The 22,874-nt window shown below is 44.0% G+C and overlaps 1 protein-coding gene across 1 annotated transcript in view; it reads left to right on the forward strand.

Moving 5' to 3' along the window:
- Positions 1 to 21,755, forward strand: part of ECT2 (epithelial cell transforming 2) — a 60,310-nt gene extending 38,555 nt beyond the window's left edge. Inside the window, exons 22-26 of the mRNA XM_060242521.1 lie at positions 2,548 to 2,686; positions 5,547 to 5,701; positions 8,545 to 8,652; positions 11,080 to 11,214; positions 20,532 to 21,755. Coding sequence (XP_060098504.1) covers positions 2,548 to 2,686; positions 5,547 to 5,701; positions 8,545 to 8,652; positions 11,080 to 11,214; positions 20,532 to 20,621 — 627 coding nt within the window. The 3' untranslated portion in view covers positions 20,622 to 21,755. The remainder of the gene's footprint in view (positions 1 to 2,547; positions 2,687 to 5,546; positions 5,702 to 8,544; positions 8,653 to 11,079; positions 11,215 to 20,531) is intronic.
- Positions 21,756 to 22,874: the final 1,119 nt, after the last annotated feature.

Genomic DNA, 22,874 nt, shown 5'->3' on the forward strand with positions numbered 1-22,874 from the left:
AAGCTCGAGAGTCATGGAGTAAAAGGACAGGTCCTCTTGTGGATCAAAAACTGGCTAATTAATAGGAAGCAGAGAGTGAGCATAAATGGGCAGTCTTCGCAGTGGAGGACGGTAAGTAGTGGGTGCCGCAGTGCTCGGTACTGGGTCCCATGCTCTTTAACTTGTTCATTAATGATTTGGAATTGGGAGTGAGCAGTGAAGTGGCCAAGTTTGCAGATGACACTAAATTGTTCAGGGTGGTGAGAACCAGAGAGGATTGTGAGGCACTCCAAAGGGACCTGTTGAGGCTGGGTGAGTGGGCGTCAACGTGGCAGATGTGGTTCAGTGTGGCCAAGTGCAAAGTAATGCACATTGGGGCCAAGAATTCCAGCTACAAATACAAGTTGATGGGGTGTGAACTGGCAGAGACTGACCAAGAGAGAGATCTTGGGGTCGTGGTAGATAACGCACTGAAAATGTCAAGACTGGGTGTGATTGCAATAAAAAAGGCCAGTGCCATGCTGTGTATTATTAGGAAGGGAATTGAAAACAAATCAGTCAGTATCATAATGCCCCTGTATAAATCGATGGTGCGGTCTCATTTGGAATATTGTGTGCAATTCTGGTCACCACACCTCAAAAAGGATATTATAGCATTGGAAAAAGTGCAGAAAAGGGCAGCTAGAATGATTAAAGGTTTGGAACACTTTCCCTATGAAGAAAGGTTAAAACGCTTGGGGCTCTTTAGCTTGGAGAAATGTCGACTGCGGGGTGACATGATAGAGGTTTACAAGATAATGCATGGGATGGAGAAAGCAGAAAGCAGAAAGATGTACTTTTCTCCCTTTCTCACAATACAAGAACTCGTGGGCATTCGATGAAATTGCTGAGCAGTCAGGTTAAAACAGATAAAAGGAAGTACTTCTTCACACAAAGGGTGATTAACATGTGGAATTCACTGCCACAGGAGGTGGCGGCGGCTACAAGCATAGACAGCTTCAAGAGGGGGTTAGATAAAAATATGGAGCACAGGTCCATCAGTGGCTATTAGCCACAGTGTGTATATATATGTGTATGTATATATATGTATATATACATATATATATATATATATATACATATATATATATATAAATAAATTTTTTTTGGCCACTGTGTGACAGAGTGTTGGATTGGATGGGCCATTGGCCTGATCCAACATGGCTTCTCTTATGTTCTTAAGGTGGCTGCCTCCAGCAGTTTTAGGGAGGTCTGAATTTCCCCCCGCATCTGTATTCTTGGTGCTTGGGGGCTTCTAGTGTCCTGGCGTCACTGGTGGACCTTCTGATTTTTTTGACCACTGTGTGACGCAGAGTGGATGGGCCATTGGCCTGATCCAGCGTGGCTTCTCTTATGTTCTTATCTGCACTGAACTTGGCACCTGGCTCAGAAATCCACAAAAAGGAGGGGACTCAGTGCTGAAGCCGCTTGCCCTTTTATGCACGTGGCCTCAGGAATGGTTTCTAGCACTGCCAGTGAAAGCATAGTAAGCACTGGGAAAGCTTGTCCTCTGCCTGCGATCCTGGTGAGCGGAACTGGAAGGACCCAAATGCTGACTTGGTATAATGCAGTTGTATACATTCACAAGAGAGTATCTTCACAACTGGATGCTTCCATTGACATGAATGGAGCCAGTGTAGGGTAGTGGCTAAGAGGAGCAGAGTGTAATCTGGAGAACCAGGTATGATTCCCCACTCCTCTTACACTTGAAGCCTGCTGGGGGACGTCAGGCCGGTCACAGTTCTCTCAGAACTCCCTCAGCCCTACCTGCCTCACAAGGTGCCTGTTGTGGGGAGAGGAAGGGAAGGCAATTGCAAGCCCCTTTGGGACTCCTTAAGTTAGAGAAGGGCGGAGTATTATTATTATACGGTATTGTATGTATACTGAAATTATGATCCAAATTAAGAAAACTTAAGTAAGAATTAGCGAGATTTATACAACATTGAACATTGAGACTTTAGGCTGATACTATGGCAATATGTTATGGTCTTTGTATGATGAATGATATATAGTCGTGCAGAATGGACTACTTTTCCGATTGTTTATGTATTGTTTCTTTTCTATATCCTTTCCCCTTTCCCCCCTATTTTTCTCTGTATGGAAACTTAATAAGACTTTAAAATTCGAGAAGAGTGGAGTATAAAAACCCACTCCTCTTCTGAAACGAATGGGACTCAGTCCTCAAATGCATCTACCTGGGAATAAAACGATGGTCACTACTAGGAAATCCTTAGTACGTTTGTCCCTGTTTAAGCTTCATACAGTGCTGGAACATTTTGTTAAGTACAAGGCAGAAGAGAGGAGAAACGTGTGGTTTTCACCATGTGGTTTGCAAGAGAATACAAAAGCTGTGAATCCTTCTCATAAAAATGGGGAACTTGGCATTTTGAGGAGGAACATAAATCCATATGTTGCAATGGCTTAGGGTTTTCAAGAGCAGCTGTCTGCCACAGAGCTTCACTTCTAAAGGTCTGGGGGAATATCAGAGTTTGTATTTCATTTCTTCTTTTGCTTAATTTTCAAAAACAGGTTGCCAGGAAGCGGCACAAAGTCATTGGGGGCTTCAAGAGCCCTCACGGCCAGACTAGGCCACCTGCCTCGCTCAAGCACATCGTCCTCATGCCCCTGTCGCAGATCAAGAAAGTCCTGGACATCCGAGAGACAGAAGGTCTGCAACATTTGGAGCAGAACGGCTGACAACTTGGCATCAGCTGTGTGCGCGTGTGTGTGTGTGCGAGTATTTTGAGAGTAATACATAGAGTGATGACTTCAAAACGCTGATATGTTTTGGCACGGCATGTCATCGAGATCTCTTGCAGAAAGCTTTCATCCCCAGGTCAGGGAGCTGGAAGTAACCATTAAAAAGAGTGTTCAGAGAAGATGGTCAAATGTCAGTTTTGAACCCGTGGGCTGGAGAGAACCACTCTTTGAGGCTTTTAGAGCAAGCAGCCCTTTTCTCCACTAAGTGTTTCCAGCAGGTCTTGGTGCAATACCTTTTCTAAAAATAACATCCCATCTGAGGGGTGTTAACTTGCTTTCAAGGCAAGTGTTTTCTGTTCTTGGAGGCTCTTAAATGGCAACCTAATTTTTTAAGTTCACGTTCCTATCCAAAATTCCCCAGTGGTCTTGGCGAGCTTTCTTTAGATGGCGTTCATTGTAGGACCGCAGGCCCTAGTGAAAGCACTGCGGCTTGTTCCGTGCATTGAGCATTGTGGGTCTAATATCTTAGCAACAAATGTTATGCTAGAACTAGTGGGCTGGCCATAGGTTAAGAAACTATTCCTCAACAGCTATTGTATTTATATTTTCATTCTATAATTTAAAAGTCCGAGACTCAAAGATGATTGATTACACAGTATGCATTGGTGCAACAAATAGGATGATAGGAGCAATACATAGGACTAGGGTTGCACACATTTGAAACAGAGCTGTCATCTGAAGATAATAAACATTGCACGTTAAAACAATTTGGTATTGCACCATAAGAAATGCAGTGTACTTTCCTGGGCCAGTCTGTTACAATGCAGCCCTATTCCCTTTATAAAAACGCCCTCCTGTTTTACATAGTATGTGAAACTCCAGAGCCGTGGGAGCCTTCCTGACCACTTCGAGCAGGCTGTTCCACAGAGTGGGGGCTGCTACAGAAAAGGCATGTGTACAGGCAGTGGTTGTTCTTGTCTGTTTGCAAGGTGGCACCTGCAGAAGGCCTTGCTCAGATGCATCAAGTTGTGGCAGGATACAGGTGGAGAGGTGGGCTTGCAGACATGGAAGCCCAAGGCCATGAAGAGCTCTGTACCTGATAGCTAATACCTCAAACTGAGCTTGGTATCTTCTACCATACAAACCGCCTCTGGATTCAGCGCTGCACATAACTGTTCCAAATTGAAATGAGCCTATGGCCATTCTTAAATTGACTTCAGTAACATGGATAATACCTGGGTCTCTCCAGGTTCATTTTTAACTTAATAAAGACAGCACACAATATTAAACTGGGGCCAGCAGCTCCCAGTACTAAACTTGGTGTTGGGTGTCATTTACAAGTAGGGGAAGAACACACTAGATCCCGTATCTGTCTCCTGATTCCTAAATACCTAATTAATTAATGGTAACGTCTGTACCACTCAATAGCCAGACCTTGATAAAAGGCTATGTGGATGTAGGACAAATAATTCCGGGATACAGGATAAATTTAATAGATACTTTATCATACCTGCAAACTAACAGTGCTTAAATAGTGCATGATTGCAATGCATGGTGTGTATGTGTAGGGGGGCTGGTATTGCAAGGAAAATTGTTCTGAAGATTTTGACCTCCAGAATCAAAGACATTCCAAAGTCAACCTGACTCCTACTTTTGCATTAGCTACCTGTGTTGAGTGCAGGTGCTCACCTTCAATATCTATCTTCTGCTTACATAGCCTTGTGGCCCGCTTGTCTCGTGGGATTCTGTGCCTTGGTTCGGTTGATGCAGATTTATAACGGTTAAATAAAACATCCCACATCTTCAGTACCGCTTCAGCAGCCGTGCCTTCTTTTTTGGAACTGTGGTGTGCTGGAGGTCTCAGAGGTGTGAATAGTTCTAAAAGGGTGGTGAAAGTTTCTATGAGCACTGTTGTGTTAGGCCCTGAAAGTTCTGCATTTGGGCTTTGCTCTATGGCTAGGCACTGTTTCATAGCTTAGGCTTGATCCTGTTGCCTGCAAAAAGGGTATCTAATGGAGGGAGAAGGATGACTAGGTGGCTGGCCGCCAGGCCTCTTGCTGCAGTGGGAGGCCTCCTTGCTAGCACCTCTTGTTGCCTGCTGCTGCTATGAGTGGTGGCAGGAGAGTTGTTTTTTTTTTAACTACTGGCATTGTGTAAGGCATGATGTCGCTTCTAGAGAAAAAGCAGAAAAACTAACAGTATGTGATCTGCCTCCAGAGAAATCCTAGAAGTGATCCTGCAGAGCTATATAGAGAGCCAGTTTGGGGTAGTGGTTAAGTGCATGGACTCTTATCTGGGAGAACCAGGTTTGATTCCGCACTCCTTCACTTGCACCTGCTGGAGTGGCCTTGGGTCAGCCATAGCTCTGGCAGAGGTTGTCCTTGAAAGGGCAGCTGCTGTGAGAGCCCTCTCAGCCCCACCCACATCACTGGGTGTCTGTTGTGGGGGGAGAAGATAAAGGAGATTGTGAGCTGCTGAGTCTCTGATTAAGAGAGAAAGATGGGGTATAAGTCTGCAATTCTTCTATAGGAATCACTGGAAATTCTATAGTTTTACTGAAATGTCCAGCAGTTCCTAGAGATACCTGATAGCGCTTCCAGATTTCCCTGGAAGCGACATCACTCCCACCGCTTGCTAGGCACAGCAGCTCTCCTTGCAGATGGTTAGTTAACTCTGCGTCCTAGTTTTTGCATGAATCTTGTGTTAGATTCCATCACTGGTAGCCCATGCTGCCCTCTTTGCAGCAGCACAGAAACTATTTGCCTAGCTGTCCACAAGTTGTTCAATCCCTCAAGAGCGTTTTGGAATTGTCGCTCGTTCTTTTGCAGACTGCCACAAAGCATTTGCGTTGGTTGTGCGGCCTCCCACCGAGCAGACGAACCTGCTGTTCAGCTTCCAGATAACTACTGAGGAACTCCCCAAGGAGGACTGGCTGAGGACGCTCTGTCGGCATGTGGCCAACACGATCTGCAAAGCCGATGCTGTGAGTCTGTAATGCTGAGGCGCAGCTTTCTCGCCCACATGTTATGGCGAAGAAAGTCACTTAGAAGGGTGCCTGTGATGACTCGGGCACTAGAACCAGAGAATGGCAGGCGGAATGGGAGATGGGCCAGTGGCAAAACTTCATGATTGGCAAAACTTGTTAAGCCGTACTAATTTCCACAAAACTGAAAACATTCCAGAAAAAACTTGTAGTAAATTGTTTCTTCGTATTCTCCCTCCTCCCCATGCATTATATGGGAGCAGCAATGCTTTCTTTTAAACTCTGGACATGCTGGTGTTAAAAGGTGCAGTTAGGTGTGAGTATTGTTATGCAGACCTAACTGGCGCAGTCGGGCATCCTACCTCCAGGGCAGCCTGCACATGTGCAGTTGAATTTTTGAGCTCATTTGAAAGAGAGATATTGTATCCAAATATGAGAGTGGAGATCTTAAGGAATGGACCTCTTCCCCACTGCCCAGCCCCAGACACCAGGAAGCCTTCTGGAGTGGTGCAGAATGTGGTGTTTAGTTCTGCAGTGAAAGGAGAGAATCAGTGAAAATCCTTTTCTCAGTGAACCAGTGAAGATCTTTTGCAACACCCCCTCCCCCCCTGGTAATAAGGTGCTTCTGCTTGCAGAAAAAGAGAGCCGTGGTGTAGTTGTTAGACTCTGACAGACCCAGGTTCAAGTCCCCACTCTGCCATGTAAGCTTGCTGGGTGACCTTGAGCCAATTCCATGCTCTCAGCCCCCCCCCCCCCTCCACAATCTCTACCTCCCAAGCAATGCTCCCTCTAAGCTGTGGAGTCTTGTGAGCAAAAATTCTACTTTGTGAGCTACTGGTATTAAAGTTGTGAGTGAGCCACTCCGGGGCCATCCTTCCTGAGCTAAGACAAAAATGTGTGAGCCAGGGGCTAAAGAACTGAGGTGGCTCACGCTAACTCAGCTTAGGGGGAACACTGCTCCCAAGGTGTTTCAGGTGGGCAGCCATGTTGATCTGAAGCAATAGAACAACGTGTGAGTCCCGTGACACCTTTAAGACCAACAAAGGTTAATTCTGGGTATAAGCTGTCATGTACATGCACACTTCTTCAGTACAGGATATCTGAAGAAACTTATACACTCAGAAGTTTATACCCAGAATTAAACTTCGTTGGTGCCACTGGACTCAGACTTTGCTCTCTAAAGCTGGTGATAGCGAGGATATTATAAGCCACTTTGGATCCCACTTGGGGAGAAAAACAAGGGCATAAATATTGAATTAAAAAACCACAGGTACAAGAGACAATGCTTTAATGCTAAATACTATTGTGCATTTCTGGCTCTTAGAGCAACATGGGCAGCTTGCTTCTGGGTGTTTGTTGCTGTGCTAGCGTCAGTCTCTGAAACAATTACTAAACTGCAGAATTCCAAATGTGTTTCAGGTCAGTGGGGCTTTTTTCCAAATAAGCTGTCGTGTGTTCTAGCAGGACCTTAATACAGTGAAAGACTATGTCTTCTCTATTTTCTATCGTAGGCTGCAGCTTTAGTTGCGCATATTATTAAGAAATATTTTTAAACTGCCTCTCCACTAAAGTGCTGGAGGCGGGTAATAAAATCAAATCTCCTCTCATCCCCAATCTGTCAAACACTAAAATATATATATTTCAAAGCGGCAGTAAACAGTATACAGCAATAATTAAAATAAGGCATAAATGCCCCGTTGGACTTGATGCTTTTCCCTGAAAGAAGCTGCTGGCAGTAGGGTTGGTGCAAAAAGCAAAAAGCAAAATCCAAAACCACTGTCTGTGTAACACCTCTTATTAGGACCAGCGAAAATGGCACATGGCAGTGTGCGGGTTTTTGGAGTTCATCAGGCTGATGTGAAATAAAAAGTGGAGAAGTCCAGATACCTTAGTTCATGCTCTTAAGACCTGGTTGTGCCTGTGTCCTGTCCATAATGCTGAGCTGGTGTCGTGTTGCATTCTGGCTTTCTCGTAGCAAGAACTAGTAAATAATTTCTGTCTCCCTATGACAAAATAGTCGACAGTCATTCCTGTTATCTAGCACCAGGTAAAAGTCTTGCTTTAATATCCTTCCAGGGCCCAATGTGTGTGTAAAGTGCAAGCTGATTTACAGCAATCCCAGTGAGGGGTTTGAAGGCAAATGATTAAGCAGAAGTGGTATGGCCATTGCTTTCCTCTGCAGAGTCGTCCTTGGTGGCCTCCCCTCCAAGTCTTGACCCTGCTTCGTTTCTGAGATCTAATGAGATCAGGCTATACCAGTCTGCCTTCCCTCTCTTCAGCGCCTGGTGCTATCTTTGAAACAGTAGAAGCTTTTGCTATTCTGACAGTCTTTTTAAAAAATGTAACTTTAGATTTTTACTGTACTATCTAAGCGCCCTAATTCAGGTTGTGAGCTGCATTATAACTAGGCTCTCAACAGATTTGCCCCCTTGTAAAGTGTAGATCTAAACTTCCTCATCTTCTGACTCAAAACTGCTCCCATTCCTGTTTCTAGAATGAAGGGAGCTTATTTTTGGAACAGTTGTGCTCAGACACATGTGTGCCTCAGGGTGGCAGCAAAGGCCTTAGTTTTATGGGGAATGCTTTCCTACTTGTTGTCTGAGCAGTCAAATGTTTGGAGGTGGTGATTTTGTAACTCCTCTCTTGGTATTCAGGTATAGGTAGCATGCCCTCTGATTTTTAATATTGTGTCCATGTTTTCTCTCATATGTAAGTAGGAAGCAGAGACATTGCATATGAAACTGTAGGGTTTTAGTATATTTGGATCTTTGAAATGTGGATATGCAAGATTGTTTGCTTTTGTCTGCAAGTTAATTCTTGGGGGGGGGGGATTTTCTTTACAGGAAAATCTTATTTATGCTACTGATCCAGATTCCATTGAAGTAAACACAAAAGATATGGACAGTACATTAAGCAGGGCATCCCGGGCCATAAAGAAAACATCCAAAAAGGTGAGGGGTTCAATGAATGCACGACTCAAGAGTGTAAGAGAAGCCGTGTTGGATATAGCCAGTGACCCATCCAGTCCAGCATTCTCTGTCACACAGTGGCCAAAATCCAGGTGCTATCAGGAAGTCCATCAACAGGACCAGAACTCCAGAAGCCCTCCCACTGTTGCTACCAAGCATGAAGAATACAGAGCATTAGTGCCCCAGACACAGTGTTCCATCTGTCTCTCTCTCTCTCGGCTGTATCTTGCAGCTAATAGCTACTGATGAACCTCTGTTCCATATATTTATCCAATACCCTCTTGAAGCTTTTATGATGACCTAGCCCACTTCCCTCCCTCAAAGGCAAGATTTTCCCTCTGTTTTTCCTTCCCTTTCTGACTGAGCAGCCCTTTCTGTCTTCTTTTCTGTCACATTATGATATTTTGCTTCTGGCTCAGCCCAGGAACTTGAGGAAAGGGACAAGATCACCCTCTTAAACTTCTCTAATGGAACACAAGAGGCTTTTAAGTTCAAAACTGACAAAATATTTTATTCAGTGTAGAGGGGAAAAGGTCAGGTGAAATCAGGGGTAAAAAGGTAAGTCAATAATGAGCTCTGAGGTAAATCAGTATAGACACAAACTGCAGTTCATGTGTTTCAAGCAATTGAGAGATTCTTAAACTTTTCACAGTCTTAGAATCTTTAAGATGAGAAGCTTTTGTTTCCGCGTACACCTTCTTGAGTTTAATTGACTCTTGGTATCAGCTGGCAGTTTCTAAACACACCAGACCAGGGATCATTCCACGCCTTAGATCTATCCCCTTTTCTAGCCAGGATGGGAGTCTTCACCAGCCCACCCATTCCTCCTTGTCAGCCTTCCCAGTTCTCCATCTGTGTTAAACTTCTCTCAGTCAGGAATAAGCACAAACCCTGTCAGCACCCAACACTTCTCTGTTAGGGCTAGACCCAGACTGAATTCTCTAGAAGTCTCTGTCTACTCAACTGATGCTAAACAATCAAATTCCTTTGAACAGCCTGTCACTCAAGTCTCTCTGGCTCTCTTAGGCATTACCCTTCACAGTCCATTACCTGTTTACACAGCACTTATGATCTTCAAAATGGCAGTCTGTCACAGCTGTCTATGCTTGTAGTCACCATCACTTTCTGTGGCAGTGAAAAAGTTACCTTTTAATGTACTTGGGCAGGAACAGTGCAAGCTCTTTGAGAGGAATATGTTTTTAGGTCTTTCAGCTCTATAAAAGGATTCTTTGTTCAATTTCTGAAGAGAAAATTAATATCCTAGTACAGCAAATTGTTCAGAATTCAAAGTTACATGTATGCCTCTCCATAGGAGAGCCAGTTTGGTGTAGTGGTTAAGTGCGCGGGTTCTTATCTGGGAGAACCAAGTTTGATTCCCCACTCCTCCACTTGCAGCTGCTGGAATGGCCTTGGGTTAGCCATAGCTATCGCAGGGGTTGTCCCTGAAAGGGCAGCTGCTGTGAGAGCCCTCTCAGCTCCACCCACCTCACAGGGTGTCTGTTGTGGGGGGAGAAGATATGGGAGATTGTAAGCTGCTCTGAGTCTCTGATTCAGAGAGAAGGGTGGGGTATAAATCTGCAGTCTTCTTCCACATGTCATTTTGAACAGTAAGCCTAATTGCAGCTTGGGGCCAGCATACCTTAAGGACAGTTGACTCCCAATCTACTGCCAGACCACTGTTGTCAATTTTGGACGCCTGGCTTCAGGTGCCTCCAACATCTATGGCTAGACTGGTGCCAACTCCACCCCCTTCCAAGAGACTTCTCCATCATGGCACTAATGCTATGGAGCAGGGAGATTTGTCTGTTCCTCTCTATTATTAGCAGCTGAAGACTTCTTTGTTTTGTCTGGTATTCCATCCCTGGTTCTCCTAGACCATTTCTCTTGTTCATCTGTTTGTGTGTTTTGTTTTAAATGTTTTTATATTTTTATTTGTATTTTTAATCTTTTTGTTCTTTGCTGCTTTGGGGACACCAAGTTGGGTGGAAAAGTGGCTAAAATGTTTGAAATAAACATTGCAGGGAGCTTTTAGCTGTGGTATGCTGGTTTCTTTTCTCCTCTCAAGGCTGTTTCATACCATTTCTGTTAGGCGGTTTTAGTTTCTACTGCTGGTGCAAGGAACGCTTTCATTTCTTTGGGAAAAAATAACTCCATAGAAACTGCAGAGGAAAGAGAAATGCAAAGTTGGAACTGGCATACTGCGAACTGAGATGGTTGCTATGTTTCGGCTAGAGATAGGCATAGCAAATCACAATTAAAGCTTGATTTGAAAACATCATCAAAAAGTGGCTCTAAAAATGCTCCAAGGAAATAAAACTACAGGTTGTGCAGTACAGTTGTCAGTTGTTAGCTCATTTTGAGTGTTTTCTCTGAAGTTTTACTTGATCTGTCTCTTGTCAACTTCTGCAGGTTACCCGAGTGTTCTCTTTCTCCAAGACACCCAAGAGAGCCCTTCGAAGAGCTCTGATGGCACACAGCAGTGCTGAAGGCACAACTAGCGAGAATTACTTAGGGGGACGCCTGGCCAGTATGTCGTCACTCACTGTAAGTAAATGCCCATCAATCTGCTTTATCAGCTCATCACTGAGTAGTTCTCAGTGCTTCTGGTACATCGAGAGAAGCCCCATGACTTTCACGATGGACAAGTAAACGACGCAATAAATCTGTCACAGTCCTAAATTAAAAATACAGGAAGACAGTAGTTTTAACCCTCCTAAGGAATCAGGGTATTTTTGACCCCAGAGTCATGGGGGGGAAATGGTTTACCCATTTAAAGCTTTCTACAGGCACCAACCTCCTGTTATTCCTTCTCCTCAGTGAACTGAAGTGCTCGGAAGTCCCTCTCTCTCTCCTCCCCACAACCTTTCTTTTTTTAGTTTTGAGTTTCATCAAGATGGAAAATGGGGTCAATCTGGTCCCAATAGACTTGGCTTGAAAATGAAGCATTGCGCATAATTGTAATTTGGGGTTCTATTAACCCCAAAAATATTGGAAAAAATGATTGTAGCACTGTTCCCGTGTTTAGATAGATGGACCAACACCTATTATCTCCGTTATATAGAAAGGTGGAGCAATAGTGAAATATTTCTCATAATTAAAAAAAAATTCTCATTTATAGACGTTATTTTGGCCTTGAGGATTTAGAACACTTTTGGAATTGGGGGTTGCAATGACCCCAAGGGAAAGCAGTCTTTGCAACCTGAATTGTTGAGTATATAGTAGGAGGAGGTAAAAAAGCCCTGTGTTTGCTCTGTCAAAGCTTCCCTCATGCTAACACCCTCATGGATTTTTGGAAATGGGGTCATTCCATACCCTGTTGCAAGACAAGACATGTTTGAAGGCATCCTCTGAACCTCACATCTTCCATACTTGAAAGAGCCATGAAGCCTGGAACTCTAGATGACCCCTGGCCACCTGTTTTCTGAGCGAATTGTTTCCCTTTTGCCCTTCAAATTTTGCAAACCTCAGAGTGATCTCAAATGGGGGGGGGGGGGGAAGTACATAAGAAAAGCCATGTTGGATCAGGCCAATGGCCCATCCAGTCCAACACGTTGTGTCACACAGTGGCAAAAAAAAAAAGTGCTCTAGATGACCCTAGCCATCTGTCCACTGAGCTGATTGGTTCCCTTTATCCTTCGAATTTTTCAGCTCTTGATTTGATCATCTCAACTTTGCAGGGAGAAGTTACTCTAGATGACCCGTAGCCACCTGTGCACTTAACTGTTCACCTTCAAATTTCCCAAACCTCTGAGCCACCTTCTCAACTTTACATATTTGGTGTGTGTGTATGTGGAAGGTTACAGTGATTGCTTTCTTTAAAATAAACTGTTTTATAGATTCCCAACTATGTCTTCTGCTTTAAAAATGGTGGGGTCAAGTTGACCCCATTTACGTTTTTGCGGGGTTTTGATGTTTTCAATGAGGGGTATTTTTGACCCCAATTCCAAATTTGTCTCCTTTCTGAAGAAAGTTGAGGCCTGATTTTTTTTCCCTTAGTAGCTGATGCCATAACTGAGAGAGCTATCAGGTTTCCATTGCTTTTTACTATAATGTGGGGTCACTTTGGCCCCTATGCCAAAGTAGTATAGCTGGGTTTTCTAAAACTTGGGAGGATTAATGACTTATATCATCAGCCTATATTGTATCAGGGATATTGAAAAATAACAGAAATTGGAAGCAGTCTGTATAAAGCTTTAGATTCAGAGCCTGTTGAATTGAAATGTTGCTAAGTAGTCGGGTTAGAACGGATAAAAGGAAGTACTTCTTCACCCAAAGTGTGATTAACACATGGAATTCACTGACAATGAGGTGGTGGCAGCTGCAAGCATAGCCAGCTTCAAGAGAGGATTGGATAAACATATGGAGCAGAGGTCCATCAGTGGCTATTAGCCACAGGGTATAGATGGAACTCTCTGTCTGGGACAGTAATGCTCTGTATGCTTGGGGGCGGGGCAACAGCGGGAGGGCTTCTAGTGTCCTTGCCCCACTAGTGGACCTCCTGATGGCACCTGAGGTTTTTGGGCCTCTGTGTGACAGAGTGTTGGACTGGATGGGCCATTGGCCTGATCCAACATGGCGTCTCTTACGTTCTTTTGAAAGCTTTACAAAGCTCCAGCATTGCTGTATGGACCTTACTTAGTATTGTTCTTCACTTTATCCTGGACAGTGTAATGCTGAAAGAAGAGTGAGTGTCTTTAGGTTCAGCAAATATCAAGAGAGCAGTTTGCTGGCTACAATGAGTTCTGAGTCGATATAAGAATGAAAGCACATGAGCTCTGTGGTGTCATACCTCTGGTCCAGTATCCTGTTTCACACAGTGGCCAACTATTTCCCCTGGAGTGCCAGTGGACAGGCAGAGGCTAAATCCCTCCCCTGATGTTGCCTCCTAGCACAGACATTCTGGGGTTCGCTTCCTCTGCATATGGAGATTTTGTTTATACACTTTGGGTAGTCGCCACTGATGGATGCTACCCTCCATGAATCTCCACAGTTCTCTTTAAAACCCAGAATGGACACCCCTCCCCCCCCCTTCGAATCATTTTGACAGACATTAGATCCAGGATAGACTCCTGTTTGGTAATTACAGAACACACGTCATGCTATCCTTTTTGAAGTCAGAACACCTCTATAGTAGTTAACCAACCAGAAGCAGAGCACACTCTGGTGGCAATGTTGCAGAACACGGTACCTTTAGTGGGGTAGAATCTGCCCTCTTGAGGCTAAGAGATCCACTTTTCAAGCACTGAGCTGGGAAATTTGCCAGATTCTTCAGCCACAAAAAAAAAAAAATCAGTTTTCAAGGGCCTGCCTTTTGCACCTCTGCAGCTCCTCCCCATGGGAAGGCTGTGCAAAGAACTGGCATCACATCAAGCAAGACTGTAGCGCCCTCTGTCCTAAATATACATAGATAGGCTTCTTCACAATATCGCTCATTAAGCTCCCTGGAATTTTATGAGGTTGAGGGAATTTCTTCTTTCCTTCTTGCTTGGGCCAAATGCTAGGAATGTTCACTTGTTTTATCTGATCCTGTAACTGCTCTTTACATACTGTTATGTATTTATTTAGTTCAGCTTAGAGCCAGCTCTCCCCGAAACCGGCTCAGAGCGGGTTATAACATCTTATAAATATACAATTAAGAGGTTTCTAAATATAACGTGTAATTATTCAAAAACCATAAAAACAGTAAAATCAATATGACAATTTATGTAAAAAAAAATCAGGATGGCATAAAAATTAATACAGGGGCAGTATTCAGAATGACTAAGAAGGGGAAAGGTGGGGGAAAGCAGGGAGAGAAGGGGAAGGCCAGACTGTGGCTATAGCCTATTGGCTGCTGCCCTGATACTGCCCTCAATTGTAGGTGCAGCGGAACAACTTCGTTTTACAGGCCCTGAGGAATTGTACCAGATCCTTCACGGTCTTGATCTCTCCTAGAAGAGTGTTCCACTAGGCTGGGGCCAGGGCCAAAAAAGTCTTTGCCGTAGTCAAGGACAGCTAGATGCTCTTTGGGCTGGGACCAGCAGATTTTGATCATCCGCATGTAATGCTCTATGTGGGACGTACCAGGATAGGCGGTCCCAGAGGTATGCTGGTCCCTGAACATTAAGGGCTTTTAATGGTCAGCCCCAGAACCTTGAACTTGATCCTGCCTCAATCTGGAGTCAGTGCAGCAGATAAAGCACCGATTGGAGATGTGCTCTAGAGGGTGTTCCTGTCAATACCCTTGCAGCTGCGTTCTGAACCAGTTGTATTTTCCAGATCAACCTCAAGGGAAGTCCTATGTAAAGCAAGTTATAGTAATCCAGCCTGGAGGTGACTGTTGCATGGGTCACTGTAGCTAGACCAGAGGGTGACAGGTACGGGGCCAAATATTTAACCTGGTAAAGGTGGTAGAACACCATTTTAACTATCTTTGTGACCTTGGCCTCCACTGGAAGGGAGGCATCCAGGATCACTCCCAACCTCTTGATGGACGGGCTCACCGTCAATGGCACCTCATCAAGAAAGGGGAGCCGGCAAGCCGGTCCATCCCTCCCTCTGGCCCAGCCACAAAACCTCTGTCTTCACTGCATTTAGTTCCAGCTTGCTCCATGTTAACCAACCAACCCCGGGCTTCAAACACATGACCAGATGTTCTGAGGCGGCCTCTAGCCGGCTGCTCATCAACAGAGTGCCAGCAAAACATACAACCGCGTTTATTAATAGGTGATGACACCCGGCTCTGTCCACTTCTTCAGGCCTCCTTTCATCATTCATGATGTTGCGTGGATGGAGCCCACCATAGTGCTGAATTTCCTTAGGCTGCATTAGGGGGCTTTGCAGGCCAAAGACACCAAAAAAAACCATACTCTGCCTGTGAAAGAGAGGAGTTAGCCATACAGTTGTGCCATCTTCGCACAAGAGAGGAAAGTCTGTTGGGCACAGCCTGGCCTAGAACTGGGTGCTAAATTCACTTTTCTCTACCTTTGTACTTTTACCAGGAGGCTCTTGAAAAAGTTAACTGCTGTGTCATCTCCTAAATTTCCATTTTGGCAGAAGGGGGGGGTATGGATTTGTATCATAGAGGTGGGAACTGGGCACAGCATAGTTCCACATGCTAAGCTGTGAGCCAGAAGTCCCTGGTTCATTTCCTGCCCTTTGACTCACTAGATGGTCACTTGGGTGAGCCACGGTTAGCTTAGCTTCAGACCCTGCCTGTAGTGGCCGGATCCTCTGCTGGTGACACAGACAGCACAACAGAGCCAGTTGCAAGGGGTTACATGAACATGGTCAAAGTTCCAAATATGCCTCACTATAAAACTGTTCCTATCTGGCCTCCTAAAAGGGGAGAAAAGACTACATGTATGTTTTCTTCCTGCTGCTATGGAATCCTGGCAGGATGCAAGAACTGCGTGGGCACGAGCCCTGCAGCTGGCTTTTGGGGTGGTTTGCTTTTTTTTTTACCCTGTCTTTATTAGAAAATAGCAAATCTAGAAAGAAACTTCATTGAAAGAACACAAAGCAAAACACAAAGATGATACAGGCAGCATATAAACAGCCCCTGCAGCTGCTAGGGTGAAAACAAGCAAACTACTTTTGCTTTAGTTTAAAGCAGAAATTGAGATCTGCTACTCTGTTTCTGAACCAGGGAAAGAAAAGAAAATTCCCTAAGAGCTAGGCTGAGCCCCAGGAAAACCCTCAGCTCTGCAAGCTTGCCTGTGGTCATGAGCATGGGTGCTGGGAGGCATTCCCTCACCTGTGGCAAAGGGGAACTGATCAAGTGGGGGAGCCAAATCACTCCTCTGCTGGCTTCCAAAGCCCTGGCATCTAAAACGGGGGTGTGGTGTTGAGTTCATTTCTTATGAGGGCCAGATCTGACATAAATGAGATCTTGTTGGGCCGGGCCATGTGTGTACCTATTTAAGATTAGGAAGCAGAGATATAAACTTTATAAAAGACACAGACACAAACATTTTTTAAAAAAATAATTTAAAGATGCTTAAAACGTTAGCACTCGCTGGTCTTAAAGATGCTTTCTTTGTGTTTCTCCCATGGGATCCAGGGAACTGGTCAAAGGAAGCTGTGGCTCTTTCCTTCTCTCCCCTCGGGACTGGGGGGAGGGAGAGTCTCAGCCAATAGAAGGAAGAGAGGCTTGGCTCAATAGCTCTGCTGTGCAATTGAGCAAGCCTTGCAAAGCAAGCTGTTATGCAGAAGGAAGCAGGACATAGGGAGAAGGAATCAGATGACAGCAAGCTGCTTGGGGGCCTGATAGGAGTCCTCCAGGGGCCTGATTTGGCTCCCGGACTGCATGTTTGACACCCCTGATTTAAAAGCTAGATGACTGTTTCCGAAACCAAGAAAGAGCAATGCAATTTTTTCAGATCCTGCAGCTCTAGAATTTGGCCCCCTGTTGAGGGTAGGTGAGGAGCCAGCATCTTTTGCGCTCTGTAGCCCCTGGGTTAGAGCTTTGAACGTATGAACATATGAAGCTGCCTTATACTGAATCAGACCCTCCGTCCTTCAAAGTCAGTATTGTCTACTCAGACTGGCAGCGGCTCTCCAGGGTCTCAATCTGAAGTTTTTCACGCCTATTTGCCTGGACCCTTTTTTAGTGGAGATGCCAGGGATTGAACCTGGGACCTTCTGCTTCCCAAGCAGATGCTCTGCCACTGAGCCACCGTCCCTCCCCTAGCTTTGGATCTAGAGGACTTTGTTGTGTTCCCCTTTGCATTAGAAACAAACCTAAAGTTCTAGAATTCAACTTGGCATATGGGGACCTGAAACCTCCCCTCTCCTTTCATAGCATGCTGTTGCTGCACTTCCGAAATTCAGCCTTGCTTTAACGTTTTCTGGAGAGACTGTGGTCAGGAAGCAAGTTAACCATAATCCACAGTGTGATGTAAGCCACTTACATGGTGCTTGGAATTCATTTTTACAAAGTATATATGTGAAGCACTTTGGAGCCTTCAAAGTGGAGTCCAGACATTAAGTATCATGACTGTGTTTGGTGGGTGGATAAAAAGCCATAGACTGTAACTCCATTTGGCACTTTGAATTTCGAGGTACTGATTCAGAGCTAGTTGCTGATATGAGGGTGAGTTTCCATACAGCTGTAGTCTAGGCCAGACCGCGCTGCACTCCTGCATCCCACTGTGCCATCAAATCCGGCCAACCTGCTTTGGTATGCTGGAGATGTTTTATAACTGGTATGCATGTACGTTGGTTGTAACCTAATGCTGAAGGTTGGAATGAAATGGTGGTAATGTGCACCTAAGGATCTCTTCTTGGAGATGGAACAACTTCAGTATTTGCTTTTCTCAACATAAATGCAACTGCAGCTGCATGGCCTTTTTGCTGAAAACGGATTCTTTTTCTGAAGGTGGGCACTACTTAAATACTGAATTGAGATGATTACAGCCTTCCTGGTACAGTAGCATAATCTGTGAAAGGGTAAAATCTCATGCAAGCTGGTTCTGAATATGTCAGGTGGAAGGGTTCAAGGGAAGCCTGTTAATGTGTTGTGCTAGCTCGGTTCTTTCTTTGGCTGACATAAATAGAGCCGGGAGAGAACTGAGATGCAAGTGCTTTAAATCTGGTTCTTGTGCAACCTGCGGATTAACTCTTCACCTCGTGTCTTTAGATGACTCGCTGCTCTTCTACATACAGCTTGAACAGCTCAGTTAAGCACATGGTTAGCGTGCACCGTTCCAACTCTGATGGGGGCTCCCAAAGCTCTAGGCCTCGACCAGTGATCTCTGCTTCCCTTGGGCTAGAAGGGCGGGTCGCTTGCAGCCCTGAACGCTTAGACAGCCACTCCTCAGACAGGCCATGCCCCATCATCGCCACCAAGATTGACGAGTCTGATGACCACAAGAGCGTTGCCTAAAGTGAGCTCAGTAATCTTCTGTTGAGCACTTTGGGGGAATACGGTGGCTTCGCTTCAATATGGCACATGTTCTGTATTCCCCTTCAGGTGCATGTTGGTCTTATGCACATGGGGTTCTTGGTTCATTCTTCAGTTAACCAAGTAGTCATCACAAGCACTGGTCTGTTTTGGTCTTCTTTGCAAGTTTTCTAAAATTGCGATCCAAATAACTGTGTTGCCACAAACCTTGATCTTTCTGAGCATGTGAGCAGAAAGCGGAGTGGCTTTGCTTGCCGTGTTCCAGGACCCATTTTCTCTTATATAATGGCCTACACAACTAGGGATGGGCATGAACTGAACCACAAAGAAAAATTGTTCACCAGTTTTGTCCTGTTTGTGGTTTGCAAACAGAAGTTTGTGATGGGTCTACTATCCTGAACTTTCATGATCTTTTAAAGCAGTTCATGGATGGAGTAGAAAGGAGCAAAAACAGTTGAACAGTGGGGAGGCACTCCCCCATTAAGCTGTTTCGGGATGTTTTATACAGTCTCCTTAAACGTCAAAGAGACAGCAGAAGACAGCCTAAAAACTCTCCCCACTGGTCAGCTGTTTTGGGCTCTCTTGTGCAGTCTCTTTAGAAGGGTGTGTTTAAAGGAGCTACACAAGGGAACCCAATATAGCTGACCCTGTGGAGAGAAGTCTCCCCATTAGCCCAACTTGGGGCTATCTTGTGCATTCCCTTTACGCATATTGGGCTACACAAGGGAGACCAATATAGCTGAGCCCACGGGGAGAAGTCTTGCTGGGCTAGTTTCAGGCTCTTTTGTGCATCTCCATTTAAAGGGGCTAGACAAGAGAGCCCAATACAGCTGAGCCCACAGGTTTCCTGTGCAGCCCCTTTAAACACAGTCTTCTAAAGGGACTCCACAAGACAAGCCAAAGCAGCTGAGTGGTGGGGAGCAAGCTCTACTCCCCATGATTCAGCTATTTTTTTAGGCTTTCTGCAAACACTGTTTAAAGATTCTTTTCAATGGGGTTTGTGGGGCTATGAACCAGTTCGGTTCATGAACAGACCTGGTTCGGTTTGTGGTTTCGTTCACAGTTCAGCCACAAACTGAACCACATTTTCCCAGTTTGTGCCCATCCCTATCCATAGCTTCATTACTTTGGGTCTGGATTGTAGAAGATACATTGGCGTTGGTACCTCACGGGTAAATGAGATGGCAGCCTGCAGAGCAACAGTTTTTTGGAGGCGGGATGGTGGTGGTTTAGGTGTTTTAATCTCACTTGTCTCTTTCACTAACCAGAGGTGGAAAGATCATTGCTTTGCCATAAGACGGTCTTCCATCTTGTGCTAGGGGGATGCTCTGAGCTTGATCTGGTTTGATCTCAGTTGGCACGTTACTGGAACTGGTTGCAGGCGATCAACATGCAGTGAAACAAGTGCTGAAGCATGTCAATATAACAATTAACATTGGAAGGGTTTTTAACAGTTTAGGAGTTGAAGGTTGGGTGGTTGTTTTTTTTTGACCTAGCTAAAAGCAAAGTGGCAATTTTTTTTATTTAGGCTTGCAAATGCTTCTGTGGCAGAGTCATTTGTACTGTGGTTAAGCAGTGAATGAGGAAGCCTGGCTGGGTAGCAAGACCTTTATGCTGGAAAACCTGGGGAGATATTTGTATCGCAAAAACATGAAGCTCAGAGGGATAAAGGCTTACATGGGAAGCTTGTAACCGATTTGAAACGTGAAGCAAAAGAGAGTTGGCTGCAAGCATTATAACTTGGACAGCTTTCCTGAACCTCCAGCAGATTCAAATTGGGACAAATTAAAAATTCTCTAAAATTGGTCCAAATGTACAAAATATACAATAAGTTGGAAAATTTGGGAAGTCCTTCCTCCCCCCCCCCCCAAAAAAAAAAATTAAAAATTGTTCCTAGGTTTTCTTTTTATAGTCATGTCGAGAGGTGTTTCTGCCTGCAGGATAAATGCATTGGTAACTTCTTGGTTTCTTTCAACAGGGCATGCACTCACCTTCCCTGGTCAACCTTCCATCAGCATTTGAGAAAAGAAGCCATACTTTAAGTCGATCAACAACTCACTTGATATGAAATGGGAGGGAAGATGGAGCCGTGACTTAAAATCATGACTGACAACCCTGGCCTTGCTGTTCAAGCGACCAGTTACTGACATGAATGGTGGTACTTAGTTAGCACTTAGTGGACAGTTAGCAAGTTTTTTAGATAATACTAAACTAATCACCAAGAATTGTCTGATTTGTCCAGAAAACAAATGGGAGGACTGGAACTTGGTATGGATATAGGTTTATTTTGCACAGATTACCCTATTACAGGATGGAAATATATATATATTTTCTCAGTGTAAAAGACTTCTTAAATAAAGCAGCATTGGAGACGTTTACTAAATAAATAAAATGAGTAACTTTAGCAGTTGCTCACTGATACCTCTGCTGGCTAAGAAAAGTGGGGTTTGCTTTTGAAATGGGCTTTGTATATTTATCAGTTGGATGCATTTAACGTAACTAATGCACAGACCAATGTTTTAAATGCTTCGTACTTCCAGCATTTGCATGAAACCTATGTTTATAGACCATCTAAGTAGGTTTATGGAAGCATGACTTGCTTCTGGCATAGTGACACTGCGTTGTTGGTCTGATAGAAATGTGCAACGTTTTCACCTATGTATAAATTGATCCAATCTCATTTAGCTGCTAGGAATAATTTTGTCCAACAAAATGGCAAAGCCCCTCCAGGAGAAACAATCACTGTAACTGTATTTATAGTCCTTGAAAGGAGACCCAATTTTAAAAGTGATCTCCAAGACTTAGTGAAATACTTTATATATATATATAAAAGGCACAGATATATATACACAGACAGTTCATGCACAGATTTTGGTATGAAGACGTAGAGCTGACTTCATTATCGCTGCTATTTTTTAAAAAATCCATAGGCTTTCATTTAAAATTCACCCTATTTCCCCTATTCTTCTATTTTCTTTGTAATTTAAGGTTTCAGAACAAGTTCTACACTCTAGAAATGAAGTTTCTGCATGTCATTAACTTTGTTTCTTGTTGCCTATATTTAGAGATGAGTAGGCGGATGGGACTTTTGATTCTTTTAACTACAGCTACTTACTTGTATGTATAAATTGTGCCACTTCTGTATCTTTTTCACATTCTGTATTGGCAGGAACTTTGTAAATAAATTGAACTGTTGACATTGCTCAGTTTGCTCTTTGACGACATAACACTATGATTTTGTTTAAAAAAACCCCAACACCACCAAACCCCAGAAATCCCACTTAATGCACGTTCCATATCCTAGCAACACACAATCTATTCACTTGCTATTAAGGGGGGGTTATCCATTAAGTTAGTTTTGTTTGCAGTGGGAAACTAGCAAAGAATGGGAGAGTTCATATATAAATTTTAAAATGGGGGGATGAGAACATCTCACTGTCGAACTGCTGCTGCTTGTTTCTACTTTTGATTTGTTACTTGACCAAACAACTGATTATTGGGTGACTCAAATATTGCTGACACTTCCTGACAGAATCTAGTAATTCTTATTTTGCTTGGAAAAGGAAGAAGACTGCATACTCAGAGTGGCTTACAATATAGATCAGGTATGTCCAACAGGCAGATTGCGATCTACCAGTAGATCATGGAGGGGTCAGAGGTAGATCACCAGCCCCACTTGGTCTCATGGTTTTGCTGGACAGATGTTTGGTTTTTTTTGATGATTGTTTGGTGTGGTGGTATTTGATTATTGGTGCCAGTATGATGAATTCTTATTTTTACTTTTAGAACTGCATGTGTAGTTTTGGCATCATCTAGAGGTCTTCAGTTCCTGCTGATCTTTAATACTTTGGGACAGTGACAGTTTTGGACCAGATTCAGCCAGTGTTAACTTAACACCCCAGCTACCGAAGATGAGTGTTCCAAAGAAGAGCAAGACCTACCACTTTCATGATGAATGGGAAATGGGACTACTTCATCATGGTGAAAGACAAGTGTTGTTGTCTACTTTGTAACGCTGCTGTATCCTTGCCCAAAAGGTAATCTGGAGCGTCATTATAAGGCTCTGCATAGCAATGTTTGATGCTGATTTTTCACCCAAAAGTGAAATTCGTAAACTAAAGCTCAAAGAACTTAAATCACATTCAGTCAATGCAACCATGGCATCCTTCAAGGTGAGCAACCTGATCGCAAAGAAATGCAAACCTTTCAATGAAGGAGAATTTGTAAGATTGTTTTCTTGAAGCAGCAGACAATCTTTTTGAAGGATTTAAAAATAAGAGAGATCATAGCTGCTTTCAAGATGTACAATAGTCAAGAAATG

The sequence above is a fragment of the Heteronotia binoei genome, chromosome 6 (assembly GCF_032191835.1).
Source record: "Heteronotia binoei isolate CCM8104 ecotype False Entrance Well chromosome 6, APGP_CSIRO_Hbin_v1, whole genome shotgun sequence".
Taxonomy (NCBI): domain Eukaryota; kingdom Metazoa; phylum Chordata; class Lepidosauria; order Squamata; family Gekkonidae; genus Heteronotia; species Heteronotia binoei.